Below are 18,354 nucleotides of genomic sequence, written 5' to 3'. Positions count from 1 at the left end.
CCTTCTAAAGACTGTATCACCTTATCAAGGAGCAATATGCTGAAAACTCTTACAGTTTGCCAACAAGAAAAATCATTCTGCTCTGGTTTGATGTGAGAAATTGGCAAAAGAACCGTTCCTGAACACTGGGAAATGCTTCTGTTTCTTTTTTTAAAAACTGTAAAGCTTCAGTCATATCACGCTTTAGTTTTTTCCTGGATACATTCAAAGTAATTTTCCTTGCCATATTCCAATTGTTGAGGTAAACATACATATTTAATATAAAGTAACATTGAAGCCTAGCCTATAACTCTCAGCAGTACATAGTGCTTTCAACACATTCCTTTGAGGTACTGTACAAATCACAATCACTTTCCTGAGTTTTTGCAGACAGAACATTAAAAGAAATGAACTGCAGAAATTAAGGTCCAGATTACCATTACCCTGTTTTACCTGTTCTTAGTTTAACACCACAGAACAGACAGGATTGAGGAATACTGTTGCTCTTAGAATAGCAAAAATCTGGCTCTCTGTCGCAACACAACCGTTCATCTCTTTAGTCCAATAATGTTTGAAGTTAAAGCTCTTTATATTAGCACATGCCACCAATGTAATTGTGAGGCAAACAAAAAATAAAGCACCACTTCAGGCACTTGACAGCAACTAAATCTCAAGAACAGCAGAATGGAATCAACACACAGGGTTCATGTCCTTCTGAAATCAACCCACTTGCACCTTGCTCCTTGGTGAGTATTGTCTAGCTTGAACAGAACTGAGCATCAACACACGCTTTCTGTCATGTGTGGCTTTTTCAGATCAGCAGCTCTTGTTTGATGCACTTTTCCTTCAAGTATACCCTGGCTCTTTAGAGGCAAGGTAAATCGTAGTCTTCCCAGTACCCTTTGCAATTTTAACACTACTGAAAAGGGTTCTCTACCCCTATGTAGCAGATTCTGTGTGTGCCAACATTCATTACTTTTTTTTTTTAAGTAGCATCACTGACTGCAACCAAACATTTTGTTCCATTCAACGTATGTATCAAGCTCTTTTTGAGATATGCTAGGCTGTATCTTGCAGAAAGCATTTTCAAAGTCTTGATATGTAACTGGCCTCAACTGGCTGGGCATAATGGCTGAAAGGTCTGTGGCTGGCATGGCATGGAGTGGGCCCACCACGGCTTCCTGACACAAGTGAGCCACATCTAGTCCAGAAAAGCCTTCTGTGCGCTGGACAAGCAGTGCAACCTCCTTGTCATTGAGACAGTAATTGTGCTGTGAGAGCAGTTGTACTATTATCTGGTGTCTCGCTGTGCTGTCAGGAAGTGGGATTAAAAGTCGTTTCATGAAGTACCTTCGAAGAGATTCATCAATTTCTTCTGGTTTACTCGTGGCGCAAATTACTACTATTTGGTCCTCAGCAGAAGTCAGTACAGTGTCCAGCTGCATAAGGAACTCGGTTCTCATCCGACTTACTGGACTATGTTCTTCACTCACTTGCGAGGAAAGGAGCATGTCAATGTCACTAACAAAAATCACCGAGGGTTGGCGACACCTTGCCACGAGGAAGGATGCATGGACAATTTTTTCTCCTTCCCCTAACCACTTTGTGACAAGGCCAGAGCCAGTGATTTTGAAAAACGTGGCCCCCAGCTGACTAGCTATACATCTGCCCATTAATGTTTTGCCTGTTCCCCGAGGTCCAAATAAAAGGATGCTCCGAGGTAGAGCAGTCAGTCCATTGAATGCATCTGACCTCAATACTGGCCATAAAACCTCCTCCTTAATGACGGCCTTTACTAGATCTAGGCCAGCAATGTCGCTCCAGTCCACGGGAGGTCCTTGGTTGATAATCTCATTGGTAACAAGGTCAATGAGGTGTGTGTCAGTATTCTTCAGTTGCTCGTCCACAGAGTGGTTGGATGAGGTAGCTGCACGAAGTCCCGGGCCTTGCATTGGGTGAGGGAGGAGCTGTCTGTGCTCGTCACCATGCTCATTCATTACTGGGGAGCTATACTTCCCAAACGAGTCACTCGATCTCGAACCCAGTGAGTTTTTAGCAGTACTATAGGATGGGGGTGTTAAAGCCCTACTGGACTGGCTACTGAATTTCCTTTGCTGTTCAGAGGACATTAGCTGCTTTGTTGGCTTAAATGCTAAGGATGATGTTTCAGCACTTCTGTCAAAACCATTCCCTCTGTTTGCATTTGAAATGCTGTTGTCTGGCATTCGATACATTGGACTCTGTGTAGATCTCTGTTGGCCGTAGCTGTAATTTCCATAACTGGAGTCCATTTCTCCTTGCCCTGCCATGTAGAAAGCTTTCCTTTTGAGAGAGCTGGCTGAACTGTTTGTCAGGGCAGACGGCGCGATTGGTGTCAGACCGTGGCCCTGGTAGGAGTAGCTGGGGACAGTGGTTGGGGGCAGAGGGGTTGGAGCAGGGATTCCTGAAGGCAGGTAAGCCGAGGGTGGCGGGGCACCCCCAGGGCTGTACCCAGGGCCAACAGCGGTTTGAGGAGGATAACTGGCGGAAGGGTAGCTGTAACCGGAGAGATTGGAGGTCCCGTTGTAGCCAGGGACGAGGGCTGGTGGTGGCGGCGGTGGGGGCTGTAAAAGTCCCGAGCTATGCAGGGGGGATGGATGAGGGGATGGAAGTGCAGGTGCTGGCTGGCCGCTGTAACTGGTATGCAAATATGAGCCATTGTATCCTGTGGCATATTCCTGAGATGGGAGCCCTGAATGGAGACTGGGAACGGTGTGACTTCCACAGGTGCTGCTGGAGTAGCTGGGTTCAGCCAAGTTACTGGCCACCCCAGGAGAGCTCCCAATGCTGGCTGAGACATCTGCGGGAGGGAGGGCTGCACTTACCCCAGCTTTGCTGGCGGTGATGACATCTGGGACACAGTTCATGGGATACACGCTCTCCGAGTTCAAGGATGGCTGCCAAGGCTCACTTTCATTCTTCCGGCCATTCACCAGCCCCGAGGGAGCTTCAGAGTAATTGCTGAGAATGGGTCGCTCAGCCGGGCCTTCCAAAATCCCGGAATATTTTTCTGCATACTTTTTCAGAAGGTTGGAGGCGGTCAAAGCCGAGATGTCGTCGTTGGCCCAGGCGTACTGATATGTACGCTGCAGGTGCCCTCGGTAGGCTTCCACCTTGTGGGCTGGGGACCGGGTGGTTGAAGTGATATCGAAGTGCTGTTCTGGCCACTGGGCATGCTCTGGCGTCCACTGCATCTTCAAGCCTACGGCAGTAGGAAACAACAAAGTTAACAGTGACCTCAGGTTTTTCCTTGTGTTTTTAAATGAGTTCTCAAACATATAGTCTGTGAACGTCTGAAGCTCTCTGAAACACTGTACCTAACACCACAAGTCCTTAAGGAAAGAAAAGGTAACGCCCTTAAGAAGTGGTATGGTTGGATTGTTACAGGCACATACACACATAGACGAATTTTTTGCCAATTCAGTAGGGGGTCAATTTTTTGTTTAAAAAAATATAGGCAATGCTATAGCTCTCAAACTAATTAAATAAAACTCAGTATATTTTAAATACTCAGAGTGGAGATTCACTGTAAACATACAGGGCATCCAACTGCTCTGTCCTCTTTCATCACTGTTTCAGTTTTATATTTTAACCAATATAAAAATATGAGACACAGCTGACAGATCACATCTAGGATACCTCTCTTATTTGGTACTGAACACCTAGTTAGCAGAGTATAATGCACCCTGCGCAGAACAATATGACACAGACATAGCAGGTCATTCCATAATCCAACTCTCATCTAAAGTGGTCCACGACAGTTTCAAATCTGCTTCGTGGAGTGCAGCAAAGCAATCTCCCAGGCAGCGCTCTGTCGCTTTCATCACACAAAGCCTACAACTCGGTATGAATTACAACTGGCTCCTTTCTGCCTCTCAGTTCTGTTGTTGAGGGTCTGGAAAAAAAAAAAACAAGCATGACTTGTCTGTCGGTCTCCTTGCTTGCTTTCTCTTCCCCCCCTCTGCTTCACAGCCTCCAGGGTACAAAGAGAGAGGGTTAAAGAAAAAAAATAAAGGAAAAAAAAAAGGATGAAGAAAAGGAAAAAGAAATGAAGCCAAGTCCCTGAAAGTTCTGTGGCTTCCACAGCTAGCTATAAAAAAATCCCTGAAACAAACAATAGAAAACCAAAACCAAACCTATAATAATAATAAAAAAAAAAGAATAAATGCAAATGTCATTTCAAAGCAATTAATCTTTTAATAATGGGATGTGAATTATCTCTCCTCTTCATATTCCACTGCAATGGGTAAGAGCAATTTACAAGTGTTAAGATAACCCCCTCCAACTTGTACCTATGCATGGTAGACACATTGCTGGGTTTTGTACAGCTGTATCAAACAGACCTCCTTAATCTCTCTCGTATTACCAAAAGTGATTTTTGCAAACAGTCTTGTGCCCTCTGGCACAGATTCCCTGATAAGGAGGAGGCCTAGTCGAGATGAAGCATCTGTGGCACTAGCTCCCCTCTGAATTACTGCAGTCTATTTTGACAGCTTCTACCCCCTCCTGTTTCTCTCCCCAGCCCCTTTAGCTCTTCATTGCCTGACTCTGGCATCTGACATGGCCAGCTTAGCCTCGCTGAGCTAAACCTAACACAGCACACAGTTTGGTAACAGAATGGCATGTTTATTCCCTTCTGACTCCCTCTTCCTTGTTTGCAAAACCACTGCACCAGACACTGGAAGTTAATTAGCAGGATGATGCTGTGCTAATTGTGTTAATTTACAAGGTTTTAGTCAAAGAGAATCATGCCAGGGCTGGCACTGCTGTCATGCTTCCGACTTAATGATTAAGAAATACTGAAAACAAGGTGGGAAGGATTGCAGTAATTACACAATAAATGAATAAAGCAACAGATTCATTTGCAATTATATTTTATTGTGGTTACACTCATTTGCATTTGGATTCCTTTTTTTTCTTTTTTTGGATTCATGTATTTGCAAATCACCAAATCATTTAAATTTAGGCTGAAAATGGCAAAGTACCTCTAATTGAGCCTTATATTTTATTAGTACAACTAGTACAAATCTCACTCTCCCTGAGCATGCCATTGATTACTTGTGGATTTTTTACTTCCTGAGCATTCTCTTTCTCTCTCATTTTTCAAACACTTTGACAACTTGATAAAAAATGTCTGTTAACAATTACACAGTTATCCTAGAAAAGTTAATTCAGAGAAGTGCTTTTGACAAATGCTGCTTTGAGACTGAGGTTTTGTCAGATTTATTTCTATCATTTAGCATTAATATAATTCTTTTTGCTAATTGTTTCTGATGTTTCAACCGTTACCTTTCAGAGGGAGTAAGTATATCACGAAAATGGGAGAAATTACAGAAACCATGTATTTAAATACTTGGATTTAAAAAATGCAATTTTAATGAGAAATTATCAGAAGTTTCCAGAAATCACACGTCATTAAATTCTGCTGGAAATCTGAAGAACAAATCACCAAGAGCCAATTGCCAGTAATCAGTATCTGAAATCATTCTAATGTCATGAGAAATACCACAAGCTTTCTTAAAAGCCAAAAATATTAATGTTCATGTAACGTAGAACTGCATGACAGCATACAAGTTCACTGCCCCATTAAAAAAAGTCAAACAAAACCAATAAACAAACAAAACCTGTGTTCTGCAATGTTTTGCTTATAAGGTTACCAAAACACTGAAGGCTCCTGTTACAGAGATGCAGAAAAACTTGAGTAGGTTGATGTTTCACTAATGAACAGATGCCATGGGAAAGACTCTTTGCAAAGAATGCACTAAAGCAGCAGCAGAACTTTGGAAAAAGAAGGCAAAATAGACATGGATGGGGCAGAGAACCTCATAGGGCTGCATTTGTACTGTAGCTAATGAATATGCTTTTGGCACATTGTTTTTAACTGCTTCTAAAAGAAAGCCTATTCAATTTAAAGAGATAAAAGAATGTACTGGGTCAGAGCTCAACACCACACACTACCTACTCTGTAAACTTTTCACAATACCTTATACAAATACTTAAAAAATTTCATCAGTTGGTCTTTTTTATTTAGAATGGATCATGTGTTCTTAAAACAAAATAATAAATTTATAGTCACAGTGAGGAGATGTATTTCGATTGTGCAAAAATTCAATTCCTTGAATTTTATTCGTCTAGATTAATTTCTTTTCCTTATTATGAGGCTGCAAAAGAATGTCAGAAAATCTAAATTATCCATTATAAGAGGAGGGAAAAATCACATAAATCGGCATTCTTTATTTAGAATAATTGCTAGATAGACCAGTAGTTTCACACTGTCATGCTATCTTTGGATATGCTCACTGAACAATAATTGAAAGTTTATTTATTGATGCATATTAAATACCAGTGCATTTAACAAAGGCTGTAAAGGCAGGATTAGACTTTGATTAGATAAGCTTAAGAGAACAGGACTGTTCTCATCTCATGAAACATGAGCATTTATTCCAGCACATCGCAATCATTAGTGTTATTTGGAAGCATAGGTTAATATTTAACCATAAGCATATTTTTTTTGCATTAATAAGCAGTGAAGAAATCCGAATTTACATTAAGTCTGCTGGAATGGTCTAGACTGGGGGGCACAAAGAGCCATTTCCTCAATTTGATATTAATTGAATAAGCAGAAAACTTCCGCTAGGTTTGACTCTATTTGATAATAGTTCACAAATTGTTTGACAAAAGTCAAATGTCTGATTTGGGACAAAAAAAAAAGGAGAAGCAGCAGCTGTTGTACTTTTAATTATGCAAACATTCCCCTTCCCTCTGCCCACCCTCAGCCTCAAATTGCTTAATGTTTGTAGCCACTTCCTCTCCATGTTTCAAATTGTATTTTATTAATTGCTTTTTGTTTGAGCTGATACCTATTTCTGCATTTCTTTTGTTATGAGTCCAAATGCTGATATAAACATCTAAAATCAGGTAAATCAGGGAGGGCATATTTAGAGGTTGCATTTTTTTATTTTAGCGTAATTTAAACTCTGACATAAACCACAGTACTGCAGATAGTATATTTGGTTAATAACTTTTTGAAAATCCAGAAGCAATGCAAGGCTGAATGTATTATTTTTAAAAAAAATTCTTTGCTAACTTAGGAATCCTCTGAACTGTCGACATTTTTGAACTGTGTAAAGTGTGCTGGTATGGGCTGTAAAAGGCAAAAGGAAAGGATTCTGTTCTTTAAGTACAGGTATGTACTTATCAGAGAATTGCTTTTAAGATAAATTTAATACATTATATAGAGAGGCAGGGTAGGCTATTTTAGCAGTATCTATTTTTCCTTGTCCTGACAGCCTTGCTATACATCCCTGCTCCACAATTCCTACAGTTGGATCTATCCAGATTACACTTAAAGTAATTATAGTCAACAATTTCATTATGGAATTACTTCAAATTTAGCGTTTGACCATATTTCCTCTTCTAATATTGTGCTTAGCCTGAAAACAGAAAATCTAATACACAATACTTCATCAGTTGCACATATAATAATTCCATATGGCCAAAAGCCACTTACATATTCAGATACATGAATTCAAATTAAAAACAAACAAACAAACAAAAATGAAATAAAAGGAAAAAGTGCCAGAGTTACGGAAAACTAACATTGCAATCTGAACACGAAAAGGAACAAGCAATATCCTACACATCCTCACTGTCCAACAGGACCTGATCCTGCTGGGAGCTCAGATGAGTTTGTACATACAAAGAACCCCCCCAGTGCTGGTGCCCTGAGCACCAGGTCAAAACTTCTCATCCCCTTACAGGATTATATCTGTCAAAAAAGATAAATAACTAGCCTTTTATTTCAATTTAAATACAAGGGTTTCTGTAGAAAACAGGCATGGAGACACAGTCCAGAAATAGGACCACACTGGGTAAAACCACCACAAAGATTTTACAGCGTCCCATCTCACCAACTTGCCTAGCAACAATGTGCTTTAGAGAAAGGATACTGGGACTTCAGTAAAGCTCTCATCTATTCACAGCTCTAATAAAATAATAAAATTAAAGAGATTTCTGAAGATACTGGAAGAGATTGCACTGCACTTCTACAGACGCTGGTGGAAAAAAACCCTAATGTCCCAGAGCTGCTGTGCACAAGGCACTAGAACTAAGGCAGTACACCAACCTTCCCGACCAGCTACCAAAGTTTCAGTTTGGATCAGGGGCCTTCAACTGTTCCTTCAACATACCTGAGACAAAAGAAAGTAATTCTTCTTTTCTTGGGATCTCTCTTTTCCTGCCCCAAACACCCCTGCAGTGCAGAGGTCCTACCTAGCACAAATCTGCAGCTTCCTTTGCAAGCATCAGGAGTCAAGCTGGTTCTTAACTTTAGGCCTGTTGTTAAATATGATCCAAGCAACTACCTAATGCCCTGTTGAAAAGGACTGCACTGCATCAGGGGTGAAAGCAAATGGATTCTTCTGCTAAGTGTCCATAGCAGACAGGTAGGACCACACTGCTGCAAGGTAAGAAATAACTCCAAAGCCACAGCTCTAGGTACCAACAACACTTTCCCTCTAGACTCAATTGAAAGTGCGTGTGAACGTCATCACTTTGGATTGCTTACACATTTAGCCTAGGACCCCAAAAACTGTCCCTGCCCACTGAACTACTACCCTCAGCTCTGTCCCCAGTTATTCAAGATGCTGAGTATTTACACAACAGACCATAATGATTTTAACCAAGGATTTGCTTCTTGTGGACATGCGGAGATTGGCTCTGCCAAAAGAGCTACTGACTTGAATAGGTGTTTCATTGGGAACATGCCAGTATATACCTCAAAACCCTTACTTCAGTGTGGGCTGAAGGTGTTAGTACCTTGAGAATCAGGCCCTAAAGTCACATTTTAAAGTCCTTTTCAAGTATGGGGCAGAGCAGAATAAATGAGTCATACTGTAACCGCTGTGCAAGATGTAGGACACACAGCTCCCTGGATTTGTAGTAAATCTGATAATATTTTATAAGACTGTATACTGTCATATGTCCCATAATAATAAAAATTAATTCAAGATAAAACAATTCTTTTACACTCAATTTTTTATTAATAAGCATAATTTCAGCTGTTTGAAGATAGTGCAACTGATCTATCTTAATTGGAAACAGGGAGAATTTTGAAGAGCGGATTGAGCTAATTATGTTTTGCAAGGGAAAAAAAAACTGAAAGAAAATGATTCCCACATTTATTTTCTAATTACTCAGTGAAGACCTCTGCTCTAGTCCATGAGGAACTCCTTTGACGTCAAAGGACTCGGTGGGAGAATGAGCCTCCAACTGAGATGCCCAGCTGTACAGTCCCAACTTTGTAAGCTTTATTTCAGTAAGCGGCACCACAAACCCATAAAAACAGGCCTGGAAATGCTCTCAGCATTTTCTTGGTAGGGGTCTGTTCTTCCTCTTCTTATATATTCATGCCCTGCACATCAGTGGGAGCAAGCTGTTGGCAGGGTATTTACAATATGATTTCCATCTAGCAAAGATAGTGAAAGCATTTCAATCTTTAAAACAAAACAAATCATGAGTAATATTGAGGATCACATATATGTCAACAGCACTTAGAGATGAAAGCGGTAAGAAAAATGTAACATATTTTATGCGAGCCTGGAATGGTTAAGAACTAAATTACAAAATTAAAAACTAATTCCAAACTGATACACCCCAATTATCTAATTTAAATACTGACAAATGATTATTCTTTTAAAATCTCCTGTTCACACCTTACAACAGCAAACTGCAATACATCTACAGCAAATGAGTTCTCTTCCCACAAGCCCCCTCCCTGCCATTTACATACAGCAGCCTTTGATAATCACAAAGACATTTCTGGCTAAGCAGCCTTTAGAAGATCCATTAGCTTCAAAGGCTGAAGAAACAGAAATAAGGAGAAATAATAGCCAAGCAAGCAAAGGGAAGCTACGTCCAGAGATGACACTGGCATATTTTGCCAGCAGAAGCAGGATGCAGCTGGAGCCATCCTCACAGCCATGGCTGGTAGGGACTGGAGCTGCTCCTGAGGCACTCCTGGGACCTCTCAGCCCAATGCCCACCTTAGAGTGGTTGGTTTCTTCGCAGCAGTGGTTCCTGACACAAAAACATCCTTGCTGTGTGCATTGATGCACAATCACCGTGTACCATAAGCAAAACCAGATATGCACACGTGCTTTGGAACCCATCCATGGAGAAGATTTGTCATGTTTGTGATTAAAAGCAGTTTATCTTTGAAATATTTTATTATGTCAGTTTGCCCTTGCCACATTAATTTGCTCATAGCACTTTTCTAAACCAACTAAAAAACACACTAAGGAAAACAATAATTGAATTTTCTTTTACTCTATTATGATGCTTCGTTTTGCCAGGATTTAAACATTTTTAAGCTGTTTTTGTCAAGTAGCTCTGAACACTACCATTTCTTTAAAAGAGTTAGCATTCTTTGTCAGTGCCAGATGAATAAGATCATAATAATTTCTGAGAGAATACTCACAAGAACAATAGCTGTAAACAAATGTAAGCATAACTAACATGAAAAAATTACCTTTTGCAGCTCACTGAATACACACTTATGGCTATAATGCATTTTTAAAAGATTTAATATACCACATAATCTGCAATTTATGCCCATATAAACACGAAAATCAATGTAACTGCTGTAGGGTAACTAGTGAGTCTGAGAATTAGAATATTCACATAAAATATAATGAACAAATACAGAGTTTGGCCACTTGGCACAAGTATTTATGTATATTTGAAAATGCAAAATATTTTCGACATGGAGTGATTGTTCTCCCAGTGAAGTGCTTATTTCAAGGCTCAAATAAACTCAACTGAAGCTTTTAGAAGTACAGCAAAACATATATTCTCTTTTTAGGCGACAAAAATAGCAGAAGTAGCCTTCTATTTGGTTTTTCTTCAAGAAGTGGAGTCTGAGGCACATTTACCTTGAAAGAGCGTAACACAAATCCTTAAAAGCAGAGCAGACAAAATACCTTCATGCTTTATCGTGTTTCTCACATAATCAGCTGAAGCAGGTGAAACACAAAACCCTGAACTTGTTTTTTAGCAAGTAAGTGAGAAGCAAAAGGAATAAATTTTCAGCACTAGGGAGCCTGTCATGGAACATTCAAATCTTGACCTAAATGCTTCTAGGAAAAAAAACCACTTTAATATCTGAAAATTATAATTTTCAAATATTGGATTTTGTTATTTCTCCATTTCTGTTGCTAATCATGTTTTAGCAAGTTGCTTCCTTTTACTCTTTCATTCGCACTTAGAATTATTGCTTTGGTTAGTTCCTTGCCACTAAAAAAGCTTTTCTAAAACCCTTTTTCATGTATCGTAAATCCATTAAGACAATTTCCTTCTTAAGCTCACTTCCTTTTGCCAAATGAAGATCATCAGGACATACCACACGTGTCCAAAGGGACAGCAGAGCTGATGAATATGTATGTTTTATGTCACAACAGAGCACTCCCCTTGTTCTGCAGTATCGACCTTCTCTTATGTGAGTAAATAACAGGTGAGCACTTGTGCATGAGGATAAATGGGGTTAAAACTGCCATACAGGGATGTACTTTATTTGAACAAAGTGGGTGCACAATAAACACAGATTTAACTGACGCCGAATTATTTTTATATCATGTTGTTCCAAAATGTTAGAAAATCACCTTGCTTTAAAATGTAAGACCAAGTTAGACAGCAAATGTTATTTAAAATACATTTCCCTTCAATTAACAGCAGCCGCACTCTGTATAAATTCCACTATAATTTAATATATTTTTAACTCATCATATCTAAAAAAGTAGGTATGTATTTCACAGCTTTATGTACAGCAACAAAACGTTAATTCCAGAGATTCATCTAGCCAGCTTTATTTGCTTTACAAATATGAAGGTAAAGCTCAGGTTTTACCCATTACATTCAACTAGCATAAATGAAAAAGCAAATTTATATGGGCCAGTAGCACAATGATCCAGCTTGGAACCAGGAATACGCTTTCCTTTTAAAGCACTTATTTCAAAACCTACCCTTGTAGGATAGGTATGAACAGTTGCTTTACTCAGATTAGAGTACCTCTGCTAATTAGCTAAATGAGAACAAATAGTGATTAAATGTATATATAGAAGTAATCTGATATTCAAGAAAAAAATATCCTTAACATGTGTCCACAGTATACAAAGCTTTCACAAAAATTGTTTACGTTATTTATGCTTTTTGGCAATCTGCACATTAATTTTTAATGAAATAGTAAAGGGATGTTGCGTCTCACACTTCAGTAAAAATATTCTATAACCAGGACTGGTTGACATAGTGCATTAATTCAGTGTCCTTCACTCCTGGGACCTGTGTATAATTTAGTCCAGCCTGAAGAAAATAACTTTGATCTGAAGGCTGTGGAAAAAGCTACATATGAAATGAGTTTTGGTGGGTTTAGTGTTGTTTCTTATATACAAGACGACATATGAAGATAAACTGCTTTAGAATGCTCCTGACATGGCCCAGGATTAAGAGCAGGGAGCTCTTAGCAGAGCTCATCCACTCTCTCCCTTTTTCCCATCGCAGCAGACACACATCACACACGTTTTTCTCTACTGCACGCATCAGAGCAGCTACTGCTGGCACACACTGCCTTTCCAAAGAGAATATCCTGTGCAAAAGGACTGTATTATCAACCCGTACACTGATTTGGTGTCGCCATTAAAAACCCAAACAAACAACGTCTGCATTACAACATGGGAGATCACGTTGTTGTAAGAAGGGATGATGTTACCCCAGGGAACCTGAGATTTCCTCCCCAGGGTAGGGAACACCTAAGCTAAGTCATCAGAACTGTACTAATCACGCTCTTAGGGAAAAAAGAGCTCCGGCACAGCTCCTTCCCGGCTCGGCTGCGCGAGCAGCTGACCCTTCCTTTCCTTCCTGCTCCCCCCAAAGCAGAGAAACAAGATTAAAAGCAGAACCACAACCAAAGAACTGACATCCTAGAAAAACTAAGCTGAGATAAATCTTTCCCCCACTTAAACCTTTCAATTACTGTATTTCACAAATTCCAAAGATTCTTTCTTGCTCACTCAATAAAATGTATCTGAATTAGCTACTGGAAAAATGGAAGATTGCCATTTTTTTGCATGCTTTTGGTTTGGGACTCACTGTATTATTTCCTGGGCATTTGAAAGGAACTATATAGATTGTTCAGTTGGCTTGACAAATTATCTGGGGGACCGGGAGAGGAGGAACAGGGAATTTTCTATAGACAAATATAGAAATCTCTCTCTCTCTCTCTCCCCATTTATATATTTTAGACACACAGGCACCAAGGCACCAGAGAAAGAATGTCTCAACTGAGAAACTGAACTCTGTGTATACTGATTTTTTTTCCACATTCCTACAGAGAATGGTAAGGAAAAGAGACTAACTTGTCATATTAGATGTTGGTTCTCCTTTCTCAAAAAAAAAAAAAAAAAAAAAAAAAGCATAAAGTTCATCTGCAACTGCAACAGGAAAAGTTAAGCCATATCCTAATGGCTTAGTATTGCATACAGTATGGAACTGAGAGGGTAAACAGGCAGAAAAAGAGGACAAGAAAAAAAAAATAGCATGCTATTTTAAAAACAGAAAGAAATTATAGGGCCCAGCTGATAAAATGTCACATCCCTTTGCAGCTATCACAAAAATTTAGCCATTTCTGTAAACAGCCTTCAAGATACAACAAAAATCTAAGCCATACAGTGATTGTATCAGTAACTAGCTGAGTATGTTGATAGCTTAAATAACAATAATCTGCGTTATTTTTCTGTAATTTTGTCCATAGTCTTATTGCATATGTAGTCACCTAATGATGAAATACTTTTAAAATTTGCTTCAGGGTACAGAAGTCAAGCTCCACTGATTAGCATCTCAAAGCGCACTACAGGCACACATTTGTATAGCAGAATAATAGCACTTGTGTTTGTATGCTGCTAAAAAAAAATCCCAACTCCCCCCCACCTCGCCTCCCCACTATTTTACTTGATGTTTGATGATGCACGCTAATGAAAGCCCTCTCACAAAATAAATACAATATGTAACAGCTAACTGTAAGAATTTCAAAAACAAGGTGGAAAGATAACATCACAAAAAGAAGCCGAAAAGGGCTTTGGGGACCACAGGTTCATGGGCTTGATTCTTCTGTCACTTCTCTGGTTTGAAGTCAGAAGAACTACTGAAGTTTACAATTTATTGCAAAGGAGATAAACGTACCACATTAAAATGTGTTAATTACACAAATTACATCTTATTCACCAGTGTTTGGGGCGTGTGTTTAATAAAAACTCATCACAGAAAATATTTCATTAAAATCTTGATGGAGAGTTCTGATATTCACTGCACTAGCTCCGTTTCTGATTCATTTCCTATATCTAATTAGGTGGCATTCAAACTTTATTGAATGTGAGCCTTCCTAAAATTTGCTCCAAACTGGACAGTGTCTGATTTCAGGCACATTCTGAGACACCAGTCCAACAAACTGCTTTCAGGAGGATGCCCTGCATTCTTCCCTGTGCATCCCCCTTCTGCTATTTCTCCAGGCATACTTTATTGGAGTGTTTTAGTTAGAGAAGTTTCCATCCAATTTTGAATTACATAATATTAGAAAAGTGCATCCACACGGATTTAGTATTAAAAATGCTATACACTATCAACAGGAACATTAGAATCTTACTGAGTATTCAGCAATTATAAGCTTAAATTATATTTTCTATTAACACTTCTCTTTTCATCCAGAATGTGTAAGTAGCACACAGGAACTACTTAAAGAGTGCTTAGCACTAATATAATTAAACACACTTAGCATCAAGAATTAAACAAGTTCATAAACAAATAGAATAGTCACTGAAGTATCTGATATCAGTACTGCACATTTATTAAAAGTCGATTTTACTCCAGAAAAATAATTTTTAAAATTAAAACAAAGACCAGATTGGGTTATGAGGTACTGTGAATGCTGTGAGAGTTCTGTGACTGCACGTAAAAAATTTACAGATCTGTAAAAGATTTACAGATAACAATTGAAAGGTGCATTACACTAATCAGAGGAATGCATAACCTCTGTAAAGCATGTAGGAGTGAATCATTTTAATTTTCTCTCTTCTTACAGTTTTATATTATTACACAAGGGAAGCAGAGGAAACCTAAATATGACCCTATTTAGATATACTAACTGAAAAGCCTTTGTAGAATTTTTAAGCAAACAGGATTGTGCTTCTAATGCTGCCCATCTAGTTTTCCAATGTGTTAAATTGGATGGCTACTTGGACAGCTCTCTATTCATTACTGAACTGTGGAAAGGAAACACAGAGGTGGCATTTTCCTTTTAAACCATCTAATGCCTTGTAGCCAGATTCCAAAGCATCAAGGAGAGATTTCTTTTCTTCCCCCCCATTTTTTTCTTTTTCTTTTTTTTTTTTTTTGCTAGACAAGCTGTCGTAATTGAAATGAAGTCTAATCAGACTCATTACTGTTTTCAGCAATTTGCACCACCAAAGATGCTTATTAGGTAACAGTGTTTAATAAACCGCTCTTTAGAAAACTACCAGTAATGAGCTCTTAACAGCCAATCTTTAGCGTGAATGTAATGTGAAAAGTGTTCCTAGCACTGAATAGATTTTCACATTTAGTAGTGTCATAATTAAGCTCAAGGAATTGCTAGCTGTGATGATAGATATTTATTGCAATATAGACTTTCCTCCCTGTGAAAATATATTTGAAAAGAGTGGGGATTCAATATTTCCAGAGAAAATTTTAAAACTGCTTAAAAGACTGCGAGGCTGAATTAGGTCCATAAATGATACTTAATCAGAGAGTATTTAGGGAATGTATAGACCACTGCGAGTCTGGTATCAACCACAAAGCATGCCTAAAGTTAATCCCACCCAGCTTTATTTGACTGCTCTTCAATCTCTTAAGAATTCCAGTCATTAATATACAAATCATAAATGTTGTTGTCACCAGCTGAATAATAATGAACAAAAATGGCCAACAACAGGAGATCCTTGAAAAAACACTTGTCAGTTCTCCGTCCATGGTAACAGCTGAAAATACTTGAGAAAAAACAGCAAATTGCTTGGTTTCAAAATAAAATTATGGATATCTAATTAATGTATATATATTTACACACACGCACATATATAGCTAATGCTGGGTTTCCTACATTTCACATACTATTGTCCTAATACCTACTTAGCACCAAAGCCCCCCAAATTCTTAATGTAAAGAACATCATAGGTCTGAAAATGTAATATTGTGACATATATTATTCATAAAAGACCGCGACCCACAAAAGCTAAGTTTTCATCAATAGAAGGCTCAATTTAACTAGATGTACACCTTGCCACACTAGTCGCATCAATACTACTACCTAACAAATGCTGAAAGTGGCAAAAATGAAAACAAATTGCATGTATAAACTCTAGCTAATTAAATATCCAGAGTGAATCTTGAGGAATAGCTTCTGCTCTCTCATACGATTGATTTCAGCTTGACATAATATTTAAAGTTATCAATAAGAAGCGACCAAGACAACCTTTTTCTCTCCCACTAGAAGAAATACATAGGGATGCAAATGTTGTTTTGCTTACTAGAGATTCTGCTGGATAAGGTTTGTGTTGGCAGCCAAGACTTTGGAAAGAAGTGCATAAACATGAGTAATCAATAATAAAACCACCAACAAAATTATGAAAATCAGTTCTATTGGATCAAGATTTTTATATTGGAATTGCATGTTAAGAAGGGCTCCTTACTGAATGAGTGCTCTCACTGCATCCTTTTTATACCCGAGCCCCAAATTTCAGCAGCCCTAAATGCAGCCTCTAAGCCTCCGTATCTGTTTGCAGCTTTCTGAATCAATAGGACAATGAGACCTGAGACTACCAAATTAATGCCAGTTTCATTTGATTTTGTGGTATGTGCTTCTTTGCACTACAAAGTGGAAAAAGGGAAAAAAAATCTCAACACACCCTTAACTCATTCCCAGATGGGTTTTGTAGCTTTAAGATCAAAATACTTTCCAGTTTCTTAAGTCTAAACTGAATTTTACTTAGATCCAACATTTTTAGTGTGGCTGCTGCTTATCCTATCATGCAATTCCAAACTCTGCACCTTTAAGTCACATACTTAGCTTCTGCTCTTTGCAAAATAACATAACATAAAATACGATAAAAGAAAATAACAGACTCCACAACTGCTTTAGACTGCCTCCTCTTGTACTTGTGAATAATGCATTAAACTTCACATCATTTGTGAGTGACAACCCGATGGTCCAAGATGCATAATATGCATTTTGTACTGTTGATTTTACTAAGCACAGATGCTCTGAAGCATCAATTGTTCATCAGCAAGTCCTTCAATATCATACATTATGATATTTTTTGTAGTCTAAAACTGGGGTTGACAGAAATGTAGCATCCAGGGGAGGTATTTTAGGCATCATTATAAAGCTATGGTTACCATCCTTTCTTATTCCTAACACAAAATTAAAGCAGGGGGGAACCTTCAGTGCATTCCCTCCTTAGCCTAACACTACCACAAAAACAACAACAGTAAGTTAGAGAACCACTTTTCTGCCTCAGATCCTCTATATTTTATCAAGTCTACAAAATACTAGTCTGCTCACCTAAGATGCTGACCTCAAACAATGCCTGATTTTCAAAAGAAATTGAGACTTTTCCTCCTGGTATCTCTAAGCCTGCTTAGCCTGATCACAAAAGTCTGATTTGACTTTTAGTGGAGTTTCCATTGAAGAACTAGGATGTACCGAATTTTACACCACTCCAGGCTGCTACACTGAGATGCTGTGTCATATATACATGAGTATGGACTAGCATAAGAAACTGCAAAAGTGTAGGAAGTCAAGGAAGGAGGTGAAGCTACAGGGACAGGTTGAACTCCAGGCAGAATTTGCCTCAAAACATTGAATTGGTCAGAAAGAGCAGCAGCATCCTATAAAGAGGATAAGTGAGAAGAACCTTAACACCCATATATTTAAGGTGCTGCCATCAACTAGAGCCTCCATGGTGTGGAGGTTGAGGACTCTCCACAGGGCCAAGCAGAAGACGACAGCTCAAGTGGGAATATTTGCTGACATCAAAACCAGAGCTGAGCCCTGGAGTGGCTTGTGACAGAGCAACTCCAGCACAGGACAGCATAAACAGCAGAAACGAGACTCAGTTTCTACACCTCCTACAGCAGCATAGACACTTCCTTCTCTATCAATTAAATTAAGAGTATTACAACTCACCTTCTCCAACTAGGACCCAACATCAACCACAATTTGCCCTTCAGCAAAAGGTACCATAAACAGTGTACCACTCA

General features: G+C 38.8%; 1 protein-coding gene across 1 annotated transcript in view; it reads right to left on the bottom strand.

Annotated features, from left to right (window-relative positions):
* Positions 1-974: 974 nt before the first annotated feature.
* The window catches only part of FIGN (fidgetin, microtubule severing factor), a 97,551-nt gene continuing 80,171 nt past the window's right edge, over positions 975-18,354 (bottom strand). The window contains exon 3 of the mRNA XM_062498486.1: positions 975-3,220. Coding sequence (XP_062354470.1) covers positions 975-3,212 — 2,238 coding nt within the window. The 5' untranslated portion in view covers positions 3,213-3,220. The remainder of the gene's footprint in view (positions 3,221-18,354) is intronic.

This window comes from Cinclus cinclus, chromosome 9 (assembly GCF_963662255.1).
Source record: "Cinclus cinclus chromosome 9, bCinCin1.1, whole genome shotgun sequence".
Lineage (NCBI taxonomy): Eukaryota > Metazoa > Chordata > Aves > Passeriformes > Cinclidae > Cinclus > Cinclus cinclus.
Note: the sequence above shows the minus strand (reverse complement) of the source record. Positions and strands in the feature narration are given on the sequence as shown.